This window comes from Medicago truncatula, chromosome 1 (assembly GCF_003473485.1).
Source record: "Medicago truncatula cultivar Jemalong A17 chromosome 1, MtrunA17r5.0-ANR, whole genome shotgun sequence".
Classification (NCBI taxonomy): domain Eukaryota; kingdom Viridiplantae; phylum Streptophyta; class Magnoliopsida; order Fabales; family Fabaceae; genus Medicago; species Medicago truncatula.
Genome location: NC_053042.1, coordinates 26,632,965 through 26,653,587, shown reverse-complemented (window position 1 = coordinate 26,653,587; position 20,623 = coordinate 26,632,965). Strand labels below are relative to the sequence as shown.

General features: G+C 32.7%; 2 protein-coding genes and 1 long non-coding RNA gene across 3 annotated transcripts; 2 read left to right on the top strand and 1 right to left on the bottom strand.

The window, feature by feature from the left end:
• Nucleotides 1–8,198: 8,198 nt before the first annotated feature.
• LOC25483517 (uncharacterized) lies at nucleotides 8,199–8,700 on the top strand. The gene is made up of 2 exons (XR_003007549.2): nucleotides 8,199–8,335; nucleotides 8,496–8,700. It is a non-coding gene; the product is annotated as an uncharacterized lncRNA (long non-coding RNA).
• Nucleotides 8,701–9,904: 1,204 nt separating this feature from the next.
• On the top strand, nucleotides 9,905–11,423 carry LOC25483516 (11 kDa late embryogenesis abundant protein). Its single transcript, XM_013612212.3, has 2 exons — nucleotides 9,905–10,066; nucleotides 10,735–11,423. Exons 1-2 carry the CDS (start codon nucleotides 9,959–9,961, stop codon nucleotides 11,170–11,172), a joined length of 546 nt encoding a protein of 181 aa, XP_013467666.1. The 5' UTR covers nucleotides 9,905–9,958; the 3' UTR covers nucleotides 11,173–11,423.
• Nucleotides 11,424–12,921: 1,498 nt separating this feature from the next.
• Nucleotides 12,922–16,847, bottom strand: LOC25483515 (zinc finger CCCH domain-containing protein 44). The gene is made up of 3 exons (XM_013612211.3): nucleotides 16,565–16,847; nucleotides 15,563–15,617; nucleotides 12,922–13,916 (listed from the first exon to the last, which is right to left on the bottom strand). Exons 1-3 carry the CDS (start codon nucleotides 16,629–16,631, stop codon nucleotides 13,157–13,159), a joined length of 882 nt encoding a protein of 293 aa, XP_013467665.1. The 5' UTR covers nucleotides 16,632–16,847; the 3' UTR covers nucleotides 12,922–13,156.
• Nucleotides 16,848–20,623: the final 3,776 nt, after the last annotated feature.

The following is a 20,623-nucleotide window of genomic DNA, read 5'->3' as shown; positions in this document are numbered from 1 at the left end:
GAGGGAAAATATTAGGTTAGAATTAGGGTTACCAATAGCTTGACCAGACAAGCTTTAGTAAGTAAGATGAATTGGTAAATAAAACTAGGGTCTGAGTCTTCCTTATATAGCCATTCAGCAGCATGGGCTTTTTCTTCAAAGGCTAAACATATATATGTATCAAATATTCTTTTCAGAAATATATTGAAATAAATATTCTTTAGAAATATATCTTCCCACACAAGTTTGGATGTTCCAACATCCTTCACCACATCAGACTGGAGTACCTATCACACATATCAGTAAGGGAAAAAATAAATTTCCCATACCTACAAAGTACTGACATATATGTTTAAACATCCTACTCCACATTTTGTCAAACAGCTTGATAATTTTCAAGCACACAAATCAAAGTATCACTCCCCCTAAAAGTAACAACCTATCAGTGACTACTTACAGGATATTCCATTACTCCCACTGAATACATGCATATTAAGAAAATTTGAAACCCAAAACTCCTAATGCATAAAAAGAACTTCAGGACCTGGCCAGCTAATTCTTCAGAGAATATCTATCAAACAAACAGACTTTTAAAGTCACACAGACATGTTCCAACATTCTATAAAACTTTAGCAGGGAACATGCACAGAAACAAAAATACTGAGAACCAAAAAAAATTCCCAGAACATGTTCAAAATCAAGATGTTTCAACATCTGTGAGAACATCCACAAGAACCAGAGATAGTTGAAAAATAAATGCAACAATAGATAAACAGGCATATATGCAAAATAAATATAATATAGCACACAAACAGGCATATATAGAGAATATAGATATAGGAATATCATTACTCCCCCTTTTTTGCCACAAAATAAGCCAATAGCAGACCTCAAGAGTATAACATAACAATGTATACCCCACAGCTCAAAGACGTACAGCGAATACAGTAAAGAGAACGTCTTACAAGAACAGATCATTACGCCTCCTCATGCATGCAACTTCCCAACTTGCCCCTTAACTTTTCAAACTGTTTAGCATATAAAGCCTTGGTGAAAATGTCTGCCAGTTGCTCGTTTCATGCTCAAGTGTCACAACCTTCTCCTCAACAAGATCTCTGATGAAGTGATGTCGTATGTCAGTGTGCTTTCTCCTGCTATGTTGAATAGGATTCTTGAAAATATTGATAGCACTTTAATTGTCACAGTACAATGTCAGAACATCTTGTTCAACAATATACTCCTTTAGCATCTACTTCATCCAAACAAGTTGTGAACAGCTACTTCCAGCTGCTATGTATTCAGCTTCAGCAGTAGATAGAGACACACAATTATATTTCTTACTCAATCAAGAAGTCATATTATTCCCCAAAAAGAAACATCCTCCAGAGGTACTTTTCCTGTCATCTGCACTCCCTGCCCAATCAGCATCACAGTAACCAATTAACATAGAACTATCATTGTGCGAGTATAAGATCCCATAATCACTGGTGCTATTGATGTACTTCAGTATCCTCTTCACTTGAGTAAGATGACTCGTTTTCAAAAGAGTGATGGTTTTCTTTGATTCATCTTACTTGTTTTGAAGTTTATCTTTTTCTTCCTTTAGTTCAGAAAGTTCTTTCATTAAATAGTGACATCTATTTTTTAAGAAATATGAATCATATAAAAGACTATCAATTTTATTTTCAAGTTCTTTATATAAAGGGTTGTAGATGATTACCTCTTCTTCATCTTCTGATTGAGCCATCAAGCACATGTTGGCTTCCTAATCTTTTTGAGGTTCTGCTTCTTCCATGTCATCCCAAGTGATCATAGACTTCTTTTTTAAAGGTGGCTTCCTTCGTACCTTTTTTAGGTCAGAACATTCACTTTTGTAGTGTCTAGTTTTGTTGCATCCAAAACAAGTGACTTTACTTTTGTCAGTTTCAATTGTGATGTTATTGTAAGTGTTTGGAAACCTTTTCTTGATTTAATTTCTTCTCATCATCATTCTTTTTATTCTTTTGGTGATTAGTGTAAGTTCTTCCTCAACTTCTCTTTCATGAACATCTTCTATTTCTTGTGTTTCTTGCACATCATCTTCTTGAAGTAAATAAAATAGTCACAAGGAGGGGGGGTTTGAATTGTGACCCTTTAAAAATTGTCTTGTAACTTAAAAAGCAATTCTCAAGTTGAAACTTGGAATGGTTAAGTTAATAACAAACTTCAGAACGTTCTAATGTCTGAGTGCAAAACAGTTTAACAAAGTAAATGTGTTTGTGTGTGTTTATGTCTGCAGTACGTAAAGAGTATAAGGAAGAGAGAATCAACACACATAAATTTATAGTGGTTCCCCCAATGTGGGTTAGTCCACTCCTCACAATCTTGTGAGAGTTTCCACTATGATGTTTGAGATAACCTCTCAAATCCTGCACCTTACAATCTGTGTTCACCTAAACACTTACCACTCTATATTCTCTAAGCCTCAGCAGGCTTGCACCTAGTTGCTAAGTTAACCACTTAGACTTTTACAACCTTTACTCAAACTAACACTTTAGTACCCCTAAAGCTAGATGAGACTTGATAACAATTTGTGAGAAGTTTGAATGTTTGTGAAACAAACAGAGGAGGGGGAAGAGAAAGAAGTTATCTTTAATAGAGATAACAAAAAGTATTGATGTGCACTGTAAATAAGGGAAACAAAGCCTTCAGTGATTGATCAATTTCAATTGCAAGATTTCCAAACAATCTTTGTTGTTTTCTTGTATGATTTGCAATGGTGCAAGTTTTGTTAAGGTCTTCATCTCTATTTATAGAGTTTTTGGGCTCATATAGCAGTTGTAGGGTGTCCAATGGTGTTATGCCACGTGTTCTGGGCCCCACAAGCTTTTACTTGAAAATCTGGGTGAAAATTCTGACCATTAGAATGTTGTTGTGTTCCTAGGATGAACATCATAATGTTGTTGTGTTCTTCATCAGAATGTTGATATTCATGATGTTCTTCATCTGGGTTCATCAATGATGAATGTCTGATGATTTTCTAGATTTGTCCAATGTGTGACATAAGATTTATTTAGGTTTTATCCTTAAAAAGTTACTTCTTCATAAGCATCAAAAGTTGCTGGATAAAGTGGGATAAAGTTGCCAAATTTGTCTTGGACTTTGTGCAAGAGAGAGAGGATAGTGGATCTGCATCTTCAGACCCATCCTTCTAGGAGATTTGCTTGAATTTGTTCAGAGGACAAGTTATCTCTGATGCAAGATCTCCTTTTTCTACCTTTTTCATCTTTCCACCAACTACATTGTTCATAGCTGGAAGCATGTGCAGAGATTAACATTCTGACCATCAGAATGTTCCTTTTGTTCTTACTTTAGGATGATTTGTAAGACTTACTTTTAATGTAATCAATCTTAATAGTAAAGACAAAACTGAAGTGTAGTGAATGCAACATCTAGGATAATATTTTCATTGGAATAATCCTAGTACTTTAATGTTCATAGTCTTAGATGAACATTAAAGACCTTTTTGACATAGTTCCTTGTCCATGCCTTTATTGTTGATAGATCCATGCAGATGTACCTTTCTGGACCTTTTGTTCATGTCAAGTGTACTTGAATGTTCTTCACGTTCTTGATGAATCTAGGTTTGCTTATGAACACCCTTCTGAACTTTCATCAGAACGTTCTAGCCAACTCGCTGATCAACATTCTGAACTTCAGAGTTAGTTCATGAATTCAATGTCCTTTGATTTCTTGTATCTTGGTATGATTTAAACCTTGTTCCTGTCTTAGTAAAACACTCAAGAGCACAAGTTAAATATCAAGGAATTAATCAAAGTTCATTTAATCCTTAATCATTAAAGTTTATTATCTTTAAAATTAATTAGGGATTTTGCCTCAACACTTCTATTACTGATGTGGATTCTTGAGAAGCTTTTAAGGTAAGTGATTTTACCTTCCTCACTGGTTTATCTCCTTAAAGTATAACTTCATGAGCTCTTAGTGAACCATGAGTTCTTCCAAAGTCAAAGAGTTTAAATCTTTGGCTTGAGTAATTGCAGTGACCATAGGTCTCCATATACTTGGAAGACATCTTAGTATCTTCCTGATTCTATCATGAGTGGTATATACTTTGCCCAGATATCTCATTTCATTCACTATTGTTGTGAATCTATCATACATTTCATCAATGGTTTCATTTTCACTCATTTCAAAGATTTCAACTTTCTGACTCCAATGTCAATTCTTGTTTCTTCGACATGAGAGGTTCCTTCATGATGTACTTTTAAAGTGTCCCACACTTCTTTGGCATTTGTACATTCATCAACCCTTTCAATTTCTTCCAAGGTTAGTGCACATGATAAAAATAAGCTAACTTTATAATTTAACAATACCTTAGCTTTTTCATCAGTTGTCCATGTATCTTTTTCTTTTACGACCCCTTCTGCAGTCTTTGGAACATAATCTCCATCTGTGATTACAACCCACATGTATGTGTCTTGAGATCTGAGAAAGAGTTTCATTTTGCATTTGTAGAAATAATAGTTAGATCCATCAAAGAGTGGTGATCGGTTAAATGATCCTCCTTTTGTGATGTATTTGACTTTAGACATACTTTTTCCTGAATACTATCTCTAACACTAAGTGCTCAAACCTTTAGAGTCAGAGCTCTGATGCCAATTGAAGTAGATAATAGTCACAAGGAGGGGGGGTAAGTGTGTGTGGTGTATGCATGAAATAAAGAGTATAAAGAATAGAAAAATAACACACAGAGAATTTATAATGGTTCATCCAATATGGGTTAGTCCACTCCTCACAATCTTGTGTTGTTGTATCATATGATTATGGTAATCAGCTGGTTCAAACAAGCCTCCCATGTTTAATGGATATTTTTATACTTTTTCTTGGTGGAAAACCATAATGTATAGTCATATCATGGGTTTAGATGAAGAATTATGAGATATCCTTGAAGAGGTGTTGGTGATTTGGTCCTAGATGAAGAAGGTGTTGTTGTTGATAGGAAGAAACACATTGCTAATCAGAATAAGCTCTATAAGAAACATCACAAGATCATAGGCATTCTTGTTGCTTCTCTACCTCAGAAAGAATACTTAAAGACGAGTGATAAATCTACTGCTAAAGCAATGTTTGCTTCTTTGTGTTCAAACTATGAAGGTGACAAGAAAGTCAGAGAAACAAAAACTACCATGCTTGTTCAGCATTATGAACTGTCCAGAATGAAAGATGATGAAGACATTGAAACTATGTACTCAAGGTTTAAGAATCTAGTTTCTGAACTTCAGATTCAAAAGAAAAGCTATGTAGTTGCTGATCATGTGAAGAAGATTCTAAGGACTTTACCTGTTAAGTGGAGACCTAAGGTGACAACTATTGAAGAAGCCAGAGATCTAAACACTCTAAGTCTTGAAGATCTCATAAGCTCTCTCAAGTGTCATGAGATTGGACTCAATGAACAAGAACCTGTGAGAAAGTCTAAGTCTATAGCACTGAAGTCTAAGAGAAAGTCTTCAAAAGTTCTCAAAGCTAATGAATCTCCTACTAGAGGTTCCGAAGAAGATCCAGAAGTTGAAGAGATGGTTATGCTCTCCAAAAGACTCCAGTATTTGGCTAAGAAAAACAAGAGGTTTTGAAGAAGAAGCAATGGTTACAAAGGTTCAAGAGAAAAAGTCAAAAGGGGTGCTTCAAATTCAAGAACACTGGTCATTTCATTGTTGATTGTCCTGATTTACAGAAAGAGAAATCAAAAGAGAAACCTAAGAAAGAAAATCTCAAATCCAACAATTTCATAAGGCATCTCAAGAAGAGTTTGATGGCTACATGAGAAGATCTAGACAATGAATCTGAATCTGAGAAAGATGAAGCTTAAGAAGAAGCAAATGTAACTATGGGATTAGTAGCTACCGTGGCTTCTGATGCAGAATTTGGAACAGACTCTGAGGATGAAAATGAGGTATACTCCAAACTAACTAGATTTGAACTTCTTGAGTCTGTCAAAGAGCTTCCCAGTCATTTTCAAACTAGATCCAAAGAGTTGAAAGAGTTAAAAGAAAGATATGTTAGTTTGTTAAAACTATATTAGAAAACTACTTTGGAAATGGAAAATATTAAAAAAGAAAACGGATAATTTAAACAAATGACTGATAACTCGTCCAAGAAACCCTTGAGTGAGAAAGACATTGCACTTCAAGAGTTTATTGTGCATGTTTATGAAGATTTTTTAAAATTTTGTAAATGTTTACACTATTTAAATATTTTTATGACAATGAATTTTATCCACTATAAAAAGGTCAAAGTATACCTTACCTCGATGAATAGTATACACAATATTAATTTTATAATACATTATATGTATGCATAAACATGTTCTCACCCATTGGTGCATTATTTCTAGGGACACATTACCTGAAGTAGATAATAGTCAAAAGAAAGGGAGAGTTTGAATTGTGACCCTTTTTAAAATTTATTCATGTAACTTAAATTAATTCTGAAGTTGTTGACTTGGAATGAATAAGTTAGTATGATAACTTCATAACGTTTTTAAGGTTAAATGTAAGAAACGGTTTAAAGTAAATTAATTGTGTAAGTGTGTGTAATGTATACTTGAAATAAAGAGTATAAGAAAGAGAAAAATAACACACATAATTTATAGTGGTTCATCCAATGTGGGTTAGTCCACTCCTCACAATCTTGTGAGAGTTTGCACTATGGTATTTGAGATACCTTCTCAGATCCTGCACTTTACAAAAATGTTAATCTGAACATATACACAATTGTATTCTCTAAACCTCAGCAGGCTTACAACCTTCTTGGCTAAGTTACCCACTTAGACTTTACATTTTTCTTGCTCAAACTAACATTTTAGTACTCTTAAAGCTAAATGAAACTTTGTTTACAATTTGAGAGGAGTTTGAATGAATTTAGACAAGAGAAGGAAGAAGAATAAGAAGAGAAGATAGTATTGATGATCACTTAAAGATTTTATGAATCTTAGTGATGATCAATGGACCAATGGTCTTGTGCCATGTGTCATGGACCCCACCAGCTTTTACTTGAAAATTTAGGTGAACATTCTGACCATCTGAGTGTTGTTGTGTTCTTTAAGATGAACATTAGAACGTTGTTGTGTTCTTCATTAGAATGTTGATGTTTATCATGATCTTCATCTGGGTTCATCATTTATAAGTGTATGATGAGTTTCTAGGTTTATCCAATGTGTGCCTTATGATTTTTTTGGCATTATTCATGTGTTGTGTCTTTTGCACAAACATCTGAATGTTGCTTGGATAAAGTTATTCCAGATCTGCATTGGATTGTGTGCAGGAGAGAGAATAGTGGTTCTACAGCTTCAAGCCCATGTTTCTAGGAGATTTGCATGATATTGTATAGTAACAAATCTCATATGTGTCCATCTTTGATTGATTTGGACAAGATCTTCACTTTTGTTTTGCTTTTTAACTTTTCACCTACTGTACTGTTCACAGTATAAAGCATGTGCACAGCTGAACATTTTGACTGTTAGAATGTTCCATTTGTTTCACTTAGGATGATTTGTAAGACTTGTATTTGATGTAAACAATCCTAATAGTGAAAACATAACTGAAGTGCAGTGATTGCAACATCTAGGATGATATTCTTATTGGAATATTCCTAGTACTTCAATGTTCATAGTCTTAAATGAACCTTAAATATCCTTTTTGACATTAACCTTGTAAATGCCTCTATTGTTTGATTGATTCATGAAAATGTACTTTCCTAGACATTTATTCATGTCACGTGTGACTTGCATGATCTTGATAATGTTCTTGAGATTCTTGGCTTGTATAAGAGAACCCTTCTGAACTCTGCTTGAACATTCTAATCAACTCACTAAGCAACATTCTGATCAACTCACTAAGCAACATTCTGAACTTAGAATTAGTTCATGAATAGAAATGTTATGAAACGTCAATTAAATAATATTTAATTCTTATGATTATAAAATTTATAATATGAACTTCTTTCTCAGGGTAAAAAATGGGACAAACACACACATAAAATATACTTCTTTTTTTTTTATGAAACACAAATATACTTAAAAGGAATTTCGTAATGATTCTAATTTTATTTTTATGATTATAAAATTTACTATATGACCTTTTATAGTGATGTAAGGGACAAACACAACACACTAGTACACTTTAAAAGGAATTTAGTGATGATTCTAGTTTTATGAAGGGTTTTTAAAACTATTTAAATGCAAAGAGAAAAAAAAATATGACTGAAACTTTAAAGTTTGTGTGTGTTATGTTTCTATTTCTTTCCATATTTCTTGTCACCATAGTAACTGATTGTAGCTCTCCAATTAGAGTAACTGATGGTAAGTTATCAATTATTATTATCCACCCTCCCCTCAAAAAAAAGAATTATTATTATCCACCCATTCCTCCTTCTCAAATTTCCTTCTTTACTTCACAGTTTATACATGAAATTTTATTATGTTTTAGTAACAATGTTTCATTCTATTTTTTCAATTGTAGTGTCTCGTCCTTGTACAACGGATAAAGATTGTTCAAAAGTGGAATATGGGTATAAACTTAGGTGTCGTAAAGGCCGATGTGTACATATACCAAGATAGTTGTACAATATATATTTTCTAGAATATTCCTCAAGCTCTAATATATTATTTGTGCATGCACCCAATAACTGTATTTTTTATCTATAATTTCATGGACCTTGTATTTATTGTTTTGTACTCTAAGATCACAAAAATGAAATGAAATTAGGTAGAAAATAGTTGTATTTATAGTGTTTAACTATCTCATAAATCTGGTGGTATTATCATGTCCTATATTACAAAAATATCACACCTTTTTTTCTAAACCCAACTTCATATAAGAATAATGTTAATAGTTAAAATGAAAAGTAATTTCTACTCAAACCACATTTTAAAAGACACTAAATAGAAAACAAAGATTTTTTTTGAACAAATCAAAAAATAGAAAACAAAGTTTTAAATACTATCGTTAAGTTATTTATCAAAGAGCTTTGTTCAAATTAACAAAGCATTTATAAAATATACTCCCTCCGTGTTAAAATATAAGCAAAATTCACTTTTTAGGTTCATTCATTTAATGATGTATGTGGTCCATATTATAAACCACATACATCATTAAATGAATGAACTTAAAAAGTAAATTTTGCTTATATTTTGGCACAGAGGGAGTATTTGAAGATAAGATACAAAGAATAGCTAAAGACACATCAAGACAAACAAGAGATGAATATATTATGTTCATACAAACTTGGGATTTTGCACATACTAATGGAAACAATAAATGAGGCATTACTACAATGGAACCAAAATTATCAAACTCACTCTATTTATTGTGATACAAGTCTTACAAAAAAAAAATGAGCTAAAAAATTCCAATTCTAAAAAGTCTCTACAAAAAATGAGCTAAAAAAATTCAATTCTAGATTTTTGAAGTTCTCTTTTTATATTCATAGGACATAGTATGTACACTATAAATTTTTGAATTCTCATGTGAGTGAAAAAATTTAACTATTACCATAATGGAATCTTAGTTTGTATACACGATCTATTTTTGTAATACAAGTCTATTTTTGAATGTTTAATATCTTTTTGGTGTTCTTTAAATTGTATTTTTCTAATAAATTGATCATTTAAGTAATTCTTTTTTATCTGTAGAGATGAGTGAGTCTCGCACAAAATACGGCCATAGCCAATTCCTAACCTCCTAAAGGCAGTTGCTAATAATAAACTTGTCTTGTGAGACGTGATAGTTAGTTTCACTTGATGGCATTTAGAAACTTGCCACGTGTCCTGTGTTAGACACTTGTGAAGAATATAGAGGTTCATAAATATCTATATAAAGACAAGTTTTCCCTCATAACGTTCAAACTTGAAACTGACCCAATAGAGAAAGAGAGAAAAAGAATTTTATTTTTTTATTTGTGATTATTATTATTGAGAGTGAAAATGCAGGCAGCAAGGAAAGCAGTTGAGACCATTAAGGAAACAGCAGCCAACATTGGTGCATCTGCCAAGTCTGGCTTGGAGAAGACCAAAGCCACCGTCCAAGAAAAGGTTTTCTATTCATTTTTCTTGTTGGAATCTTTTTTGTCAACATGTTCTTTATTATCATCATTGTTAATGTTGAAATTTACCATCTTTTTTTGTGAAAAATCAATGATGTTTCCTATGATCAATATTGTTGATTTTTAAGAAAGGAAAATGTGGGCTTACTCATGAAAGTTTATATTTATTTTTACGGTTATATTCAAGGATGATTTGAAAGCTTCTTATATATTATGATGAATCTGTCAACAAAAAAAATTATGATGATTATTTTGGGTCACTTTGGTTATCGATAATTGATATTAATCACTCTATTCTCTAAAATAAATTTTCTGTTGGCTAAAATATGGTTTTAGTCCCTGCAAATATGTCTCGTTTTGGTTTTAGATCCTGTGAAAAAAAAAATTGTTTTTGGTCCTACAAAATTTTTTGTTTTTGCAAATAGTCCCTGGCCCTACTTTTGTGATGATTTACATACGTGACATATTATAACTTAACCAATTTTGTAGTTTTTAGTCCCAGCAAAATATTTTGTTTTTAAAAAAGGTTCCTCCAAAATTTTTTGTTTTTTAAAATAGTTCACATGGACTAAATCCAAAATGAGACATATTTGCATGGACTAAAACTATATTTTAGTCTTTTCAGTTTTATGACTCTGTGTATGGAATGTTTTACAGAATGAGAGGATGAGTGCAAGTGACCCAATGCAAAAGGAAATGGCAACAGACAAGAAAGAAGAGAGGATCCACCAGGCAGAGATGGAGAAACAAGAGGCACGTGACCATAATGCTAAAATGTCTGCAAGTGCTGTTGGTCACGTGACTGAGGGAGGACACCCCCACACCCACACCACCACTGGCCCTACCACTGAAACTGCTACTGGATACTCCACCATTGGTGACTATGGATCTGGACAATCATTGGCCACTGATCACTCATCAACAACTCCTGGGCTTGGGTATGGGCTTGGGCTTGGGCATGGGCTTGGGAATGAAGAGGTTGTGATGGGCTCACACCCAATTGAGACCAACACTGGAATTGGTGGCACAACCAAGGCTCATAGTGTTCGTGTGCATGGAACTGCCCCTGGGAGTGGACCTACTACTAATAATTAGTTATAAGTTTCAATGTTAATTTGTGTGTATTAAACTAATTAGGGTCATGCTCATGGATGTGTGACTTATGTTGTTTCTGTTTTTTTTCGTGTACTAATGCTACTAGTTACAAGTTGTTTGTCTCTAATTTAGATATGGTACTAAGTGTTGTATAAGTACAAACAAGTACATGGTACATCTTGTACCGTAGTAAAGTTGTTATGTCTGTTTGTTGTTTCATTAAATAATTAAAAGTGTGGTTGTGATGTTTACGGTTTTTTTCTAATTTTAGTTTTACTTTGTTTTAACACGTAAATAGAATAAGTCGATTTAAACTTCTAATTTTGGTTCAATAGCCAAAAAAATTATGAACAAAAAGTTTTGTTGTTCATCTCACAAGGAGAATGTTGTTTCTTACGGAATACCCAGTGAAGAATAACAACCCTTGATTTCCATTAAAGACAGAAATAAAAGTTTTATCTTTTTTAAAAATGTTACACTTAACCTCGTAAAATATACTTGTCAAAAAAAACAAAAAAAAACTCGTAAAATATAGCAATCAACGTCTCAAAGAGAATTATTTTTTAGAGTTATTTCAAAATAATTGGTGACGGTTAAAATTTAAGTAGAAAATAGTAGAAACAATCCCCATCAAAACTTAAAACTGTTTAAATCATCTTTGAAACTACGTTTCATCTTTAATGCTTTCAAAAGAAACTGAACACATTTAAGCTCTAGTATGTAACAGACATGATCTAGTACAGAGGCAATTCCGCAAGAAAATGTGTAAATAGTAAAAAACTCAAATGTACCATTTCTAACATAAAATGGTGATAATCACAGGCTAAATAAGAGACTCAAGAAAGACTTTGGAAGGATTGTTATGGGAGACACAGAAATGCAAACGATATGTGGAAATGAAGGTGACTGGTTTGTTCGCTCCATCTCTATAACAAATATTCATATCTCTATTCATTTTTTTCGAGTTTAGATCTTGAAAATAGTTGTAAAAATATCATTTCTCTTTTTTCTATCCACCCATTTTTATTGTTGTAGGGGCTGCATTTTAATTTGTAAAAGATGATTCTTTTAAAATGTTATTTAACATTGTCATTTGTAAAAACTGAGAAAATGCAGAATAGTTTAGAAAGACTCCAAAAAGGTGATCCTCAATGGTGATTCCAACACATACCATTGTTATATAACATTTATGCTCCTCAAGCACTAGTTACCGATCCATCCTAGAAATATAATTTTAACAAGTAACACTTTTAAGAGGTGAAAATTAGAGAAAATAGCAAACCAAAAGTCTCATGGTGTATGCACCTTGAGTTCATCATGCAAAACAACATGGATAAACGAGAATGTTTATCAAAGGTTTCAAGCAGGGTTGAGAAATGAAGGAGTATTTTAGATGCATTTTGTGAAACAAATGCCAACAAGAAAACAATATCAGTTTTACCAAGATGACATCATAGATGACCATTAGAATAAGACCATACAAGAAAAATACAGAATGAAATGAAAGGTTTAGACATATAGAAAGGTTTTAACAAGCATCGGTTAGAAGAAGAGAGACCAAAGAACACAACAAGTTAAAGCAGAAAAACACTCTAGATATTATTTTACGCAGGAAAAAAATAGTAGGCGTTATCTAATCCATGTAACCAACTTCATTTAATGGAAACAAGTTGTTATGCTAGTATTCTCTAATTGAGTTTTGTAATGAAAAAACTTATGAGCAAAGCTAATATTGTGAAAGCCATATATAAAGGAAAAGTAGTAGTAACAAACAAAAGTAGAAACCCATTTGCAGCAAACAACAATAAGTCGCTTCGAAAATAAACTTGAAAACAGTAAAACTATGACATCAGAAGTCATGTCAGTACCACTACTAAGTAGCAATCGACAACAATAAGATTAATAATAATATTATTAATAAACAATAGTAGTAATAGCCCTGACTAACAAAAGAAGAAAAAAGTACACCTGACCAAGGTCAATTTTAGACTCCTAGCTTTCGCAATTCAGCAGCTCCATGGGCAAAGTGACATCTTTCTCCAAATGTGCAGGATCCTTTAGCAAAATTCTCACACAGCTTGGTCTTGATGTTTCTTCCAGGTGCAGCTGGGCCACCACCAGCAGGAGCACCCGGGGTGGATTTAGGTGGGGCAGACACTGATAGAGTCAAAAGTAAATCTTTTACCATGTTACTTGCTTGTGCAATTTGATCAAACGTTCCCTCAAGTTCAATGTTTCTAAGATTTGGGTCAGTTTCATGGTCTCGAATTGAAAATTTGACTCCTGTTTGGCGACATATCTGCTTCGAGTGCACACCACCCTTTCCAATGATAGCTCCAGCCAAAGAAGCTTCTACACTGATCTTGGCAGTGGAATTGGCACCAAAGCTAGTACCGCCCAGACCAGAAGGAGCCTCAACTCGACCAGGCATACGACCAACATTTGTAGGTGCCATTAGACGGTGATCATCAACTGATGGAGCAAAAGGTTTACCGAGTTCCCATTCACCATGGGCAAAATGGCACTTGTCACCAAATTTGCAGCCTTCAAGAGAATTAAACTTGTTACATATGCGGCTTTTAACAGCATGTTGTGCAGAACCATTGTTAGAGACTGGCGGTGGGGCGGCAACATTTCTAGGAGGTGCAGCAGGTTTTAGATTCATCATCTGGGCAACAGCATTATAACCACCGGGAACATGATGCGAGAAGTGACAACCCTCACCAAATGGACAGCCAGCAATGCTGCAAAACAAAAAACAAAAAAACATTATGGCATAACACAATGAGATCATCATCATACCAAATTATTATTGATAAGAAAATTAATGCAATCTTCCCCTTTTTTATTTCCTGTTATCTACTATAAAAATAAACATAGTAATTAAGTAACGATATCCACCAAAAGATAGAAAATGCTAAATCACTATACTGGCAGCAGTTATTACACCAGATAAACTCATGGTGTCTGTTTCAAATAGTTGTAAGAGTCCTTGTACATGATGCAGAAGTCTTTCAATTGATGCAACATAACAGGTGATTAGACTTGACTGTGGTGCTAGTGTTTGCTCAACCCAACACCATGAAGCTTCCTTCTAATTAGAAACTTGAGTGCAAGGACTCATCTATTCAAATTTCTGAGAGTAAACATAGTGTGGTAGCAAAGATGAGAATGCTACAATAGATGTGTGGAAATACTAAATGGGAAAGGATTAAGAATGAGAGTATTAAAGAGAGTTGGAGTAGCACCTATTGAAGAAAAGATGATTGAATCTAGACTTAGCGGGTTTGGACATATGTTTGGGCATATTGTGAGGAGGGCATATGGTGAGAAGAGTACAACAGTTGGCGGGTAACCCAATTGCTAACTTGGGCATATAGTGAGGATAGTACAACAGTTGGAGGGTAAACCAATTGCTAAGAGGCAGAGGAAGACCAAGAAAAACTAAAAGGAAAGAGCAAAACCAGAGCAGTAGAAACAGAAGATTGGCTACTGCTCAAAAGAACAACCAAGACACTGCAATGGTAGAGAACAAGCACAACGAACCAGTTTTATGTGAACAAAACACACAGCATAGACTCATTATTCCTAATATTGAACTTTTTACCAAGAATTCCCAATTAATAATCATTGCAAATGCACCTCAGTCCTACGTAAACACTGAACAGGCAATCAAAGGTGAGTCCCAAACAAAATTTACGGTCGTAAAGGATTTTTATATCTTCTATACCAATGCTTCAAAGCAGATCAGGATGCCACCATTGCTCTGGACCAGAGGGTAAGACAGATTTTAAAAATTACAATCTGGCAAGTGTGGTTTAAAATAATGAACAAAATCTTGATCAGATACACCTCTAATGTTTTACCAAAAGCTTGATATAACTACTTAGTTGAAGTTATGGGTGACAATAAACAAACTTGAAAATATGTTACAAATCCATGAAGTTATATTTTAGACACAGACACATAATTTCGACAAAATACCTGATCCAACCAGCAAGTTAATTTATTATCTTGTAAATAGCTTACCGATTGGAAGGTGTGTTTATCAGAAATAAAACGGATTAAAGCTGATAAGTCATTATTAAATGGAAATCAACATTTACACTAATTAAGGAACTAAGGAACAGTGTATTGATGAGAAAATTAATCAATTATTTTGATTTAGTGTTCCCATTGCCATGGATCTTCCTGCAATTTATTATCTTTTTCCAACTCCATTAATAAACCATTATTCTGTTACAACTTGATTAGATCAATGAACAGTATGTACCTGTATAAAGCTTGGAATATCCAGTTAATATGCAGAATTAGATAATTAAGTTTTACGAATTATGACAATTAAAACGCTTAATTAAAAATATTTGTTTAGATAGGAATAGATTAGAACCTGAAAAACTTGGTACAAGGCTTCGTTTTGCTTCCTACACCAGTTGAGTCCATTTCTGTTGCAAAACATTAATTATCTTTTCTCAGTTAATGTTCTCTAAATTATTAAATGTAGTACACATTATTCCAAAAATCTTATTCTTTCTTTTAAGTAATAATATTTTTGGAATTAAAGTAAGTAAAAGTTATACCGCTACATCAACCTTCAACTCAGGGTCATGTGAAATTTTCCCACTTGTGCTTCCAATTGAAGCAATCATCCTAAACTTTGAACACTCTCTGATACACAACTCTGTTGTAATTACGGTTTAGAATTTTGGGTTTAGGTTTCTTTTAGATAAAGGTAATTGGCTTTGATTTGATGTATACGGTGTTTAAAACGAGGTTTTTTTTTATAAAGTTGTTGTTTTTCAGTTTACAATCTATTGGTTCCGAGTGAAAAACCGTTGAACGCAAATTCCAGTGACTATTTCGACAACAGAGTTTCAGAGGGTATAGCTTAAACAGTTTTTTAAGTTCAGGACGCTAATTGCTTCAACCTATGAAGCACGGACACTCCTCGGATTAGGCGTGTCCAGGTGTCTCCAACACCAACACGACACTTGTAATAACTTTGAATTATGTAATTTTCTCAAATTATTAGAGGTATTGTCGTGTGTGTCTGTATCCGTGCTTCATATCAACTAAAGAAGCATATGGTGAATTTCACATAACCATGACAAGCATGGAGCAATAACAATGAAGTGTATTTCACATAATAAGCAAAAAAACAATTACAATTTTATTTATATGGAAATTTTCAGCAAAATAAGCAAAAAAAACTCATGTATATCCAAACAAACATGAATCCAACAACTAAATTTAAAAAATAAATAAAGTGTATCTTTCAATTATTGTTTCTGAGATTTAAACAAAAGAATCACAAACACCATTCAAATACAAGAACACAGAAAATAAATAAATAAATAATAAAATAAAGAGTTTGAAGAGGTGAAAAAGAAACCTTGTTTGGTTTTCTTGACGGAGCCGTTAAGAGCAGCATCAACCCTCCCTCGTTTGCGGGCATCCATTGTAGTAAGAGAAAGGAGTAGATCGAGATCCAAAGAAGAAGAAAAAGTGAAACGAAACCCTAACCCTAGATAGAGATAAAGAGCTTGAGAAGAAAAACCCTAACCCTAACCCTAACCCTAAAGATGAATTGAACAGAGGAAGATGGGGTTTGGAAAGAGATGAGAGAAGCGAAGGCGATAGAAGAGAAGAGAAGAAAGGTTCCAAAGAAAAAACAGCAAAAGACACTGAGGATAATATTATTTATAATACTCTTCCAATCTTTATTTTTTTTATTTTTTTTTACTCAATCTTAAATTTTGTTTTAAAAAAAACAAATCTTAATTAATTTTATCATTATTAAAAAAACTAATTGTTTTCTTGAGAGATAAAAAAAAAAACTAAATATTAAAGATATCGATTCTATTTTTTCAAAAAATATTAATTTTTTTTATTGTTCTATATAGATTTTATTTTATTTTTATGGAAGAGATTTATTTATTATTTTATTTATATGGAAGGGATTTATTTATTATTTTATTTTTATGGAAGAGATCTATTTATTTTGGTAATAGTTTTATTCTCATTAATGGATTATACATAAAAAAAATTAAAAAGTCATAATTACTTTTTATAATTTATTTAACAATTTTTTAAAAGTATGATGTATATTGTTTTTTTTTATTAGTAAAAACTTGGAATTGTATCAATTAACATTGCGATGTCTCCGTGAACTTAGCTTAGTTGGTAAGAACAATGCATAATATATGCAAGGTCTAGGATTCGAACTTCGGACGCTACCAAAAAAATTAACACTACGATGTACAGTCCTTCAAAAAAAACACTACAGTGTAGATAGGCATTGACATATTCGTCTATTTGTGTACCTTAAATGAATACAACAGTCGACTTCCGTTAAAGTTGAAGCTATGCATGAAATTTTATAATTAAGTATGGTTATATTTATTATATATTTTAAATTAAATTTGAATTGAGAAATTTTTTTACGAAGAAATTTGAATTGAGATTATTTGATATTTAGTTTGTTGAGATTGATTTAATGATTTGATTCAAATTTAAATTAAATTATCGACTTAATTCCACTTTTAATCCTATACTCTCTCAACTGTGTGATTTTGACCCCTGGTTTATCATGTGCGATTTTTGCCCCAAATTTATCCCTTTTCTGATTTTGTAGTCCCACTCAATTTTTCGCTTAGTTGGCTTCTTTTATGATGTAAATGGAATAAAACGCAAGCACAATAGAGTAAAGTTGCAATGGTGCACGCGTATTTGTTACTCTTTTTTTAGAGGAACTTTCTCGAATACTTATTTTTTATTATTCTCATTTATTACCAATTTAAAGAAAATATTTTAAAAGAATTAACTTGTTTTTATTGGATTTAAGAAATTAAAAATGGCAAAAATTTCAACATATTTTAACCGGTCCTAGTTTTTTAGTCATAGAAATGTCAATTTTTCTTTAATCTCTATTCTTCTTCATCCGACATAAATGTGTAGTTTTGCGTCATTTTTTTGTCATGTGATCACCACTATACACTGTCTTTCGCTTCATTTATCCAAATAAGAGTTACTCATATAGTTTTGATTGTATGTGATTTAGTCATGAGTGTTTCGTATTATTTCATATTTAAGAATGTGGAATTCAATAATGAAGTGTATTTAACTCAAAACGGTTTTAGATAGCTATCTCCCGCATAAACTTCATACCATTGAAGATTGAAATTCACTATAGTGTGCAAGTAATTCAACAACTACATAATGTTGAGTTCATGATGACCTAAAACACCGTGAGATCATCACATTGAAATAATAGAAAACACAAAAGTAGTTTACATATCACATTTTCATCCAAAATTTTAATTCCATTTGATTTTTATTTTTTTTGAAGAAATCAATTCAAATTGAATAATATTATGATTGACATGCATAAATCAATAGAAAATAAATAATGATTGGTATTTCAAGATCATAAAAAATATGGATATAGATCACATTTTGCCCTTTCTGGTTTAGGCTTATTTCCATCGTTTAATCTAACGATTGATTGATCCACGCAGGAGGGAGGGAGGGAGGGAGGGAGGGAGGGAGGGAGAGAGAGAGAGAGAGAGAGAGAGAGAGAGAGAGAGAGATGATTGAAATTATGGCAGAATGGTTAGCATGAGAGAATGAGCAGGAGATGATCCAAATCCAAAGAATGGAAAAGTAGATGAAAAGTCTAAGATAACTAATATGTTGTTTGATAACTACACTTTTAACTGTTGTCTATTATTTTGGCGTCTTCTAGAAATGTTGATGGATAATGTTAAGAGTTTCAGTGATGTACTTACTAGGACTAGGATATCGCAACACGAGTCAGGGGCAACTAGTTACATTTGCTATGACCGATTGAAGCTTGTGGAAGAAACACAATCTTAAATTACGGGAGAACTAACATGGATCGGTTGATAATGTGTTGCAACGTCATTTTGGAATGGTTCACATATTGAAGCAAGCGTGTTGAATCAGTACGAGTGCAAATGCTATTAGCCAGGCAAAGAGTAATATCAGATGGCGACCACCATCGCAAAGATAAGTCAAATGCAGCATAGTTGCGACAATCTTTGTGGTTGATCAAAGCTTAGGCATGGGTGTGTGCCTCCGCAATGCAATGCATCAAGACAATTTTTGGGAGTTAAATTAGATGTATGCAACGCCATGATAGCTACAAAGGCTGAATGTTGGAGGCTTAATAGCACACTTGAATGGCTAGATAATTCGGAACACCACAACGACATATTGGAAATGGATTGCAGACTAGTTCTTGACGATGCGAATAAGGACAAGCTTAATCTTTCTTAGTATGGTGTGATCTTGCAAGATTACAAAACTCTCCTCTCACGTCACAATAATTACAAAATTGTGTTTACCAAACGTCAAGCAAATGGTAGTACTTATGCTCTTACAAGGGCGGCTTTATCTTACGCTTCTTGCAATATTTTTTATTTAATTCAACGTTGTATTGCTAATGAAATGTCTTAAGCTTGTTTGTGTAAAAAAAAACTTGTTTATTATTGGTTTTCGTTCATTTACATGTAGTCATTATCATTTTTTGGAAGTTGTTTGTTGAATTAATAAATAACACAAGGAAGATTTCACCTATCTGCTTGAATATCGCAGTGGACTAGTTAAACAATCATTTGTGATCAGATTTGGCTAGATTTTTATTTTTATTTTTTTTGGTAGATGGCTAGATTTTCTAATTAAGCAAAAATAGGATGGTTCTTTTAGTGTGAGGTTTCAACCAATGGTGCCTAAAATAAGCTATTGGACTACTCATTTAGACTAAAATAAGCTCCTTTGAAATTGTACTTTCGGAGGAATTTGTGTTGCTCTATTTGTCTCAACAGTACCTCCAAAAGTTTTCCTCTTTGATGTAAAATCTTTGTTTTTTTTACTTCTCCTTCTTTTGTTCATGTTGTCTCTTTTGCAATTATGGATTGATTTTGTTTGGCTTTGATGCCTCAGTTTTCTTTAATTTATCTTTTTTCAATACAATTTATCAAGGATAGTTTTATAAAATTTCTAATATCTTTTTTCTATACAAAATTAATTATATTTTTTAATATGTGTGAAATATCTAAAACGTCTTATAATATAAAACATGGGAGTACCGCCTAAAGCTAAAGGACAAAAAAAAATTGCAAGTTTTTTTCTTTTCTTCCTTTTTGTCTCTCTTTAAAGTATGCTGCACTGGTTGCTTCTTTTATGTAAAAAAAAAAAAAAAAAAAAAAAAGTATGCTGCACTGGTCTCTTTAACGCAGGCAGCATTTTTTATCACTTTAAAGTATGGCGACGGTTGACATAAATTTTAATAACCATATTTGCAATAAAAAGTTAAATGTTTGACGAAGATCATTGTTGCATCCATTTGCAAGAAAATATGATTAACTAAGTATTATAAAAAAAAAGTCATGCTGATAAGTGGTTTAAGGATACTTTTTTTTTTTTTTTT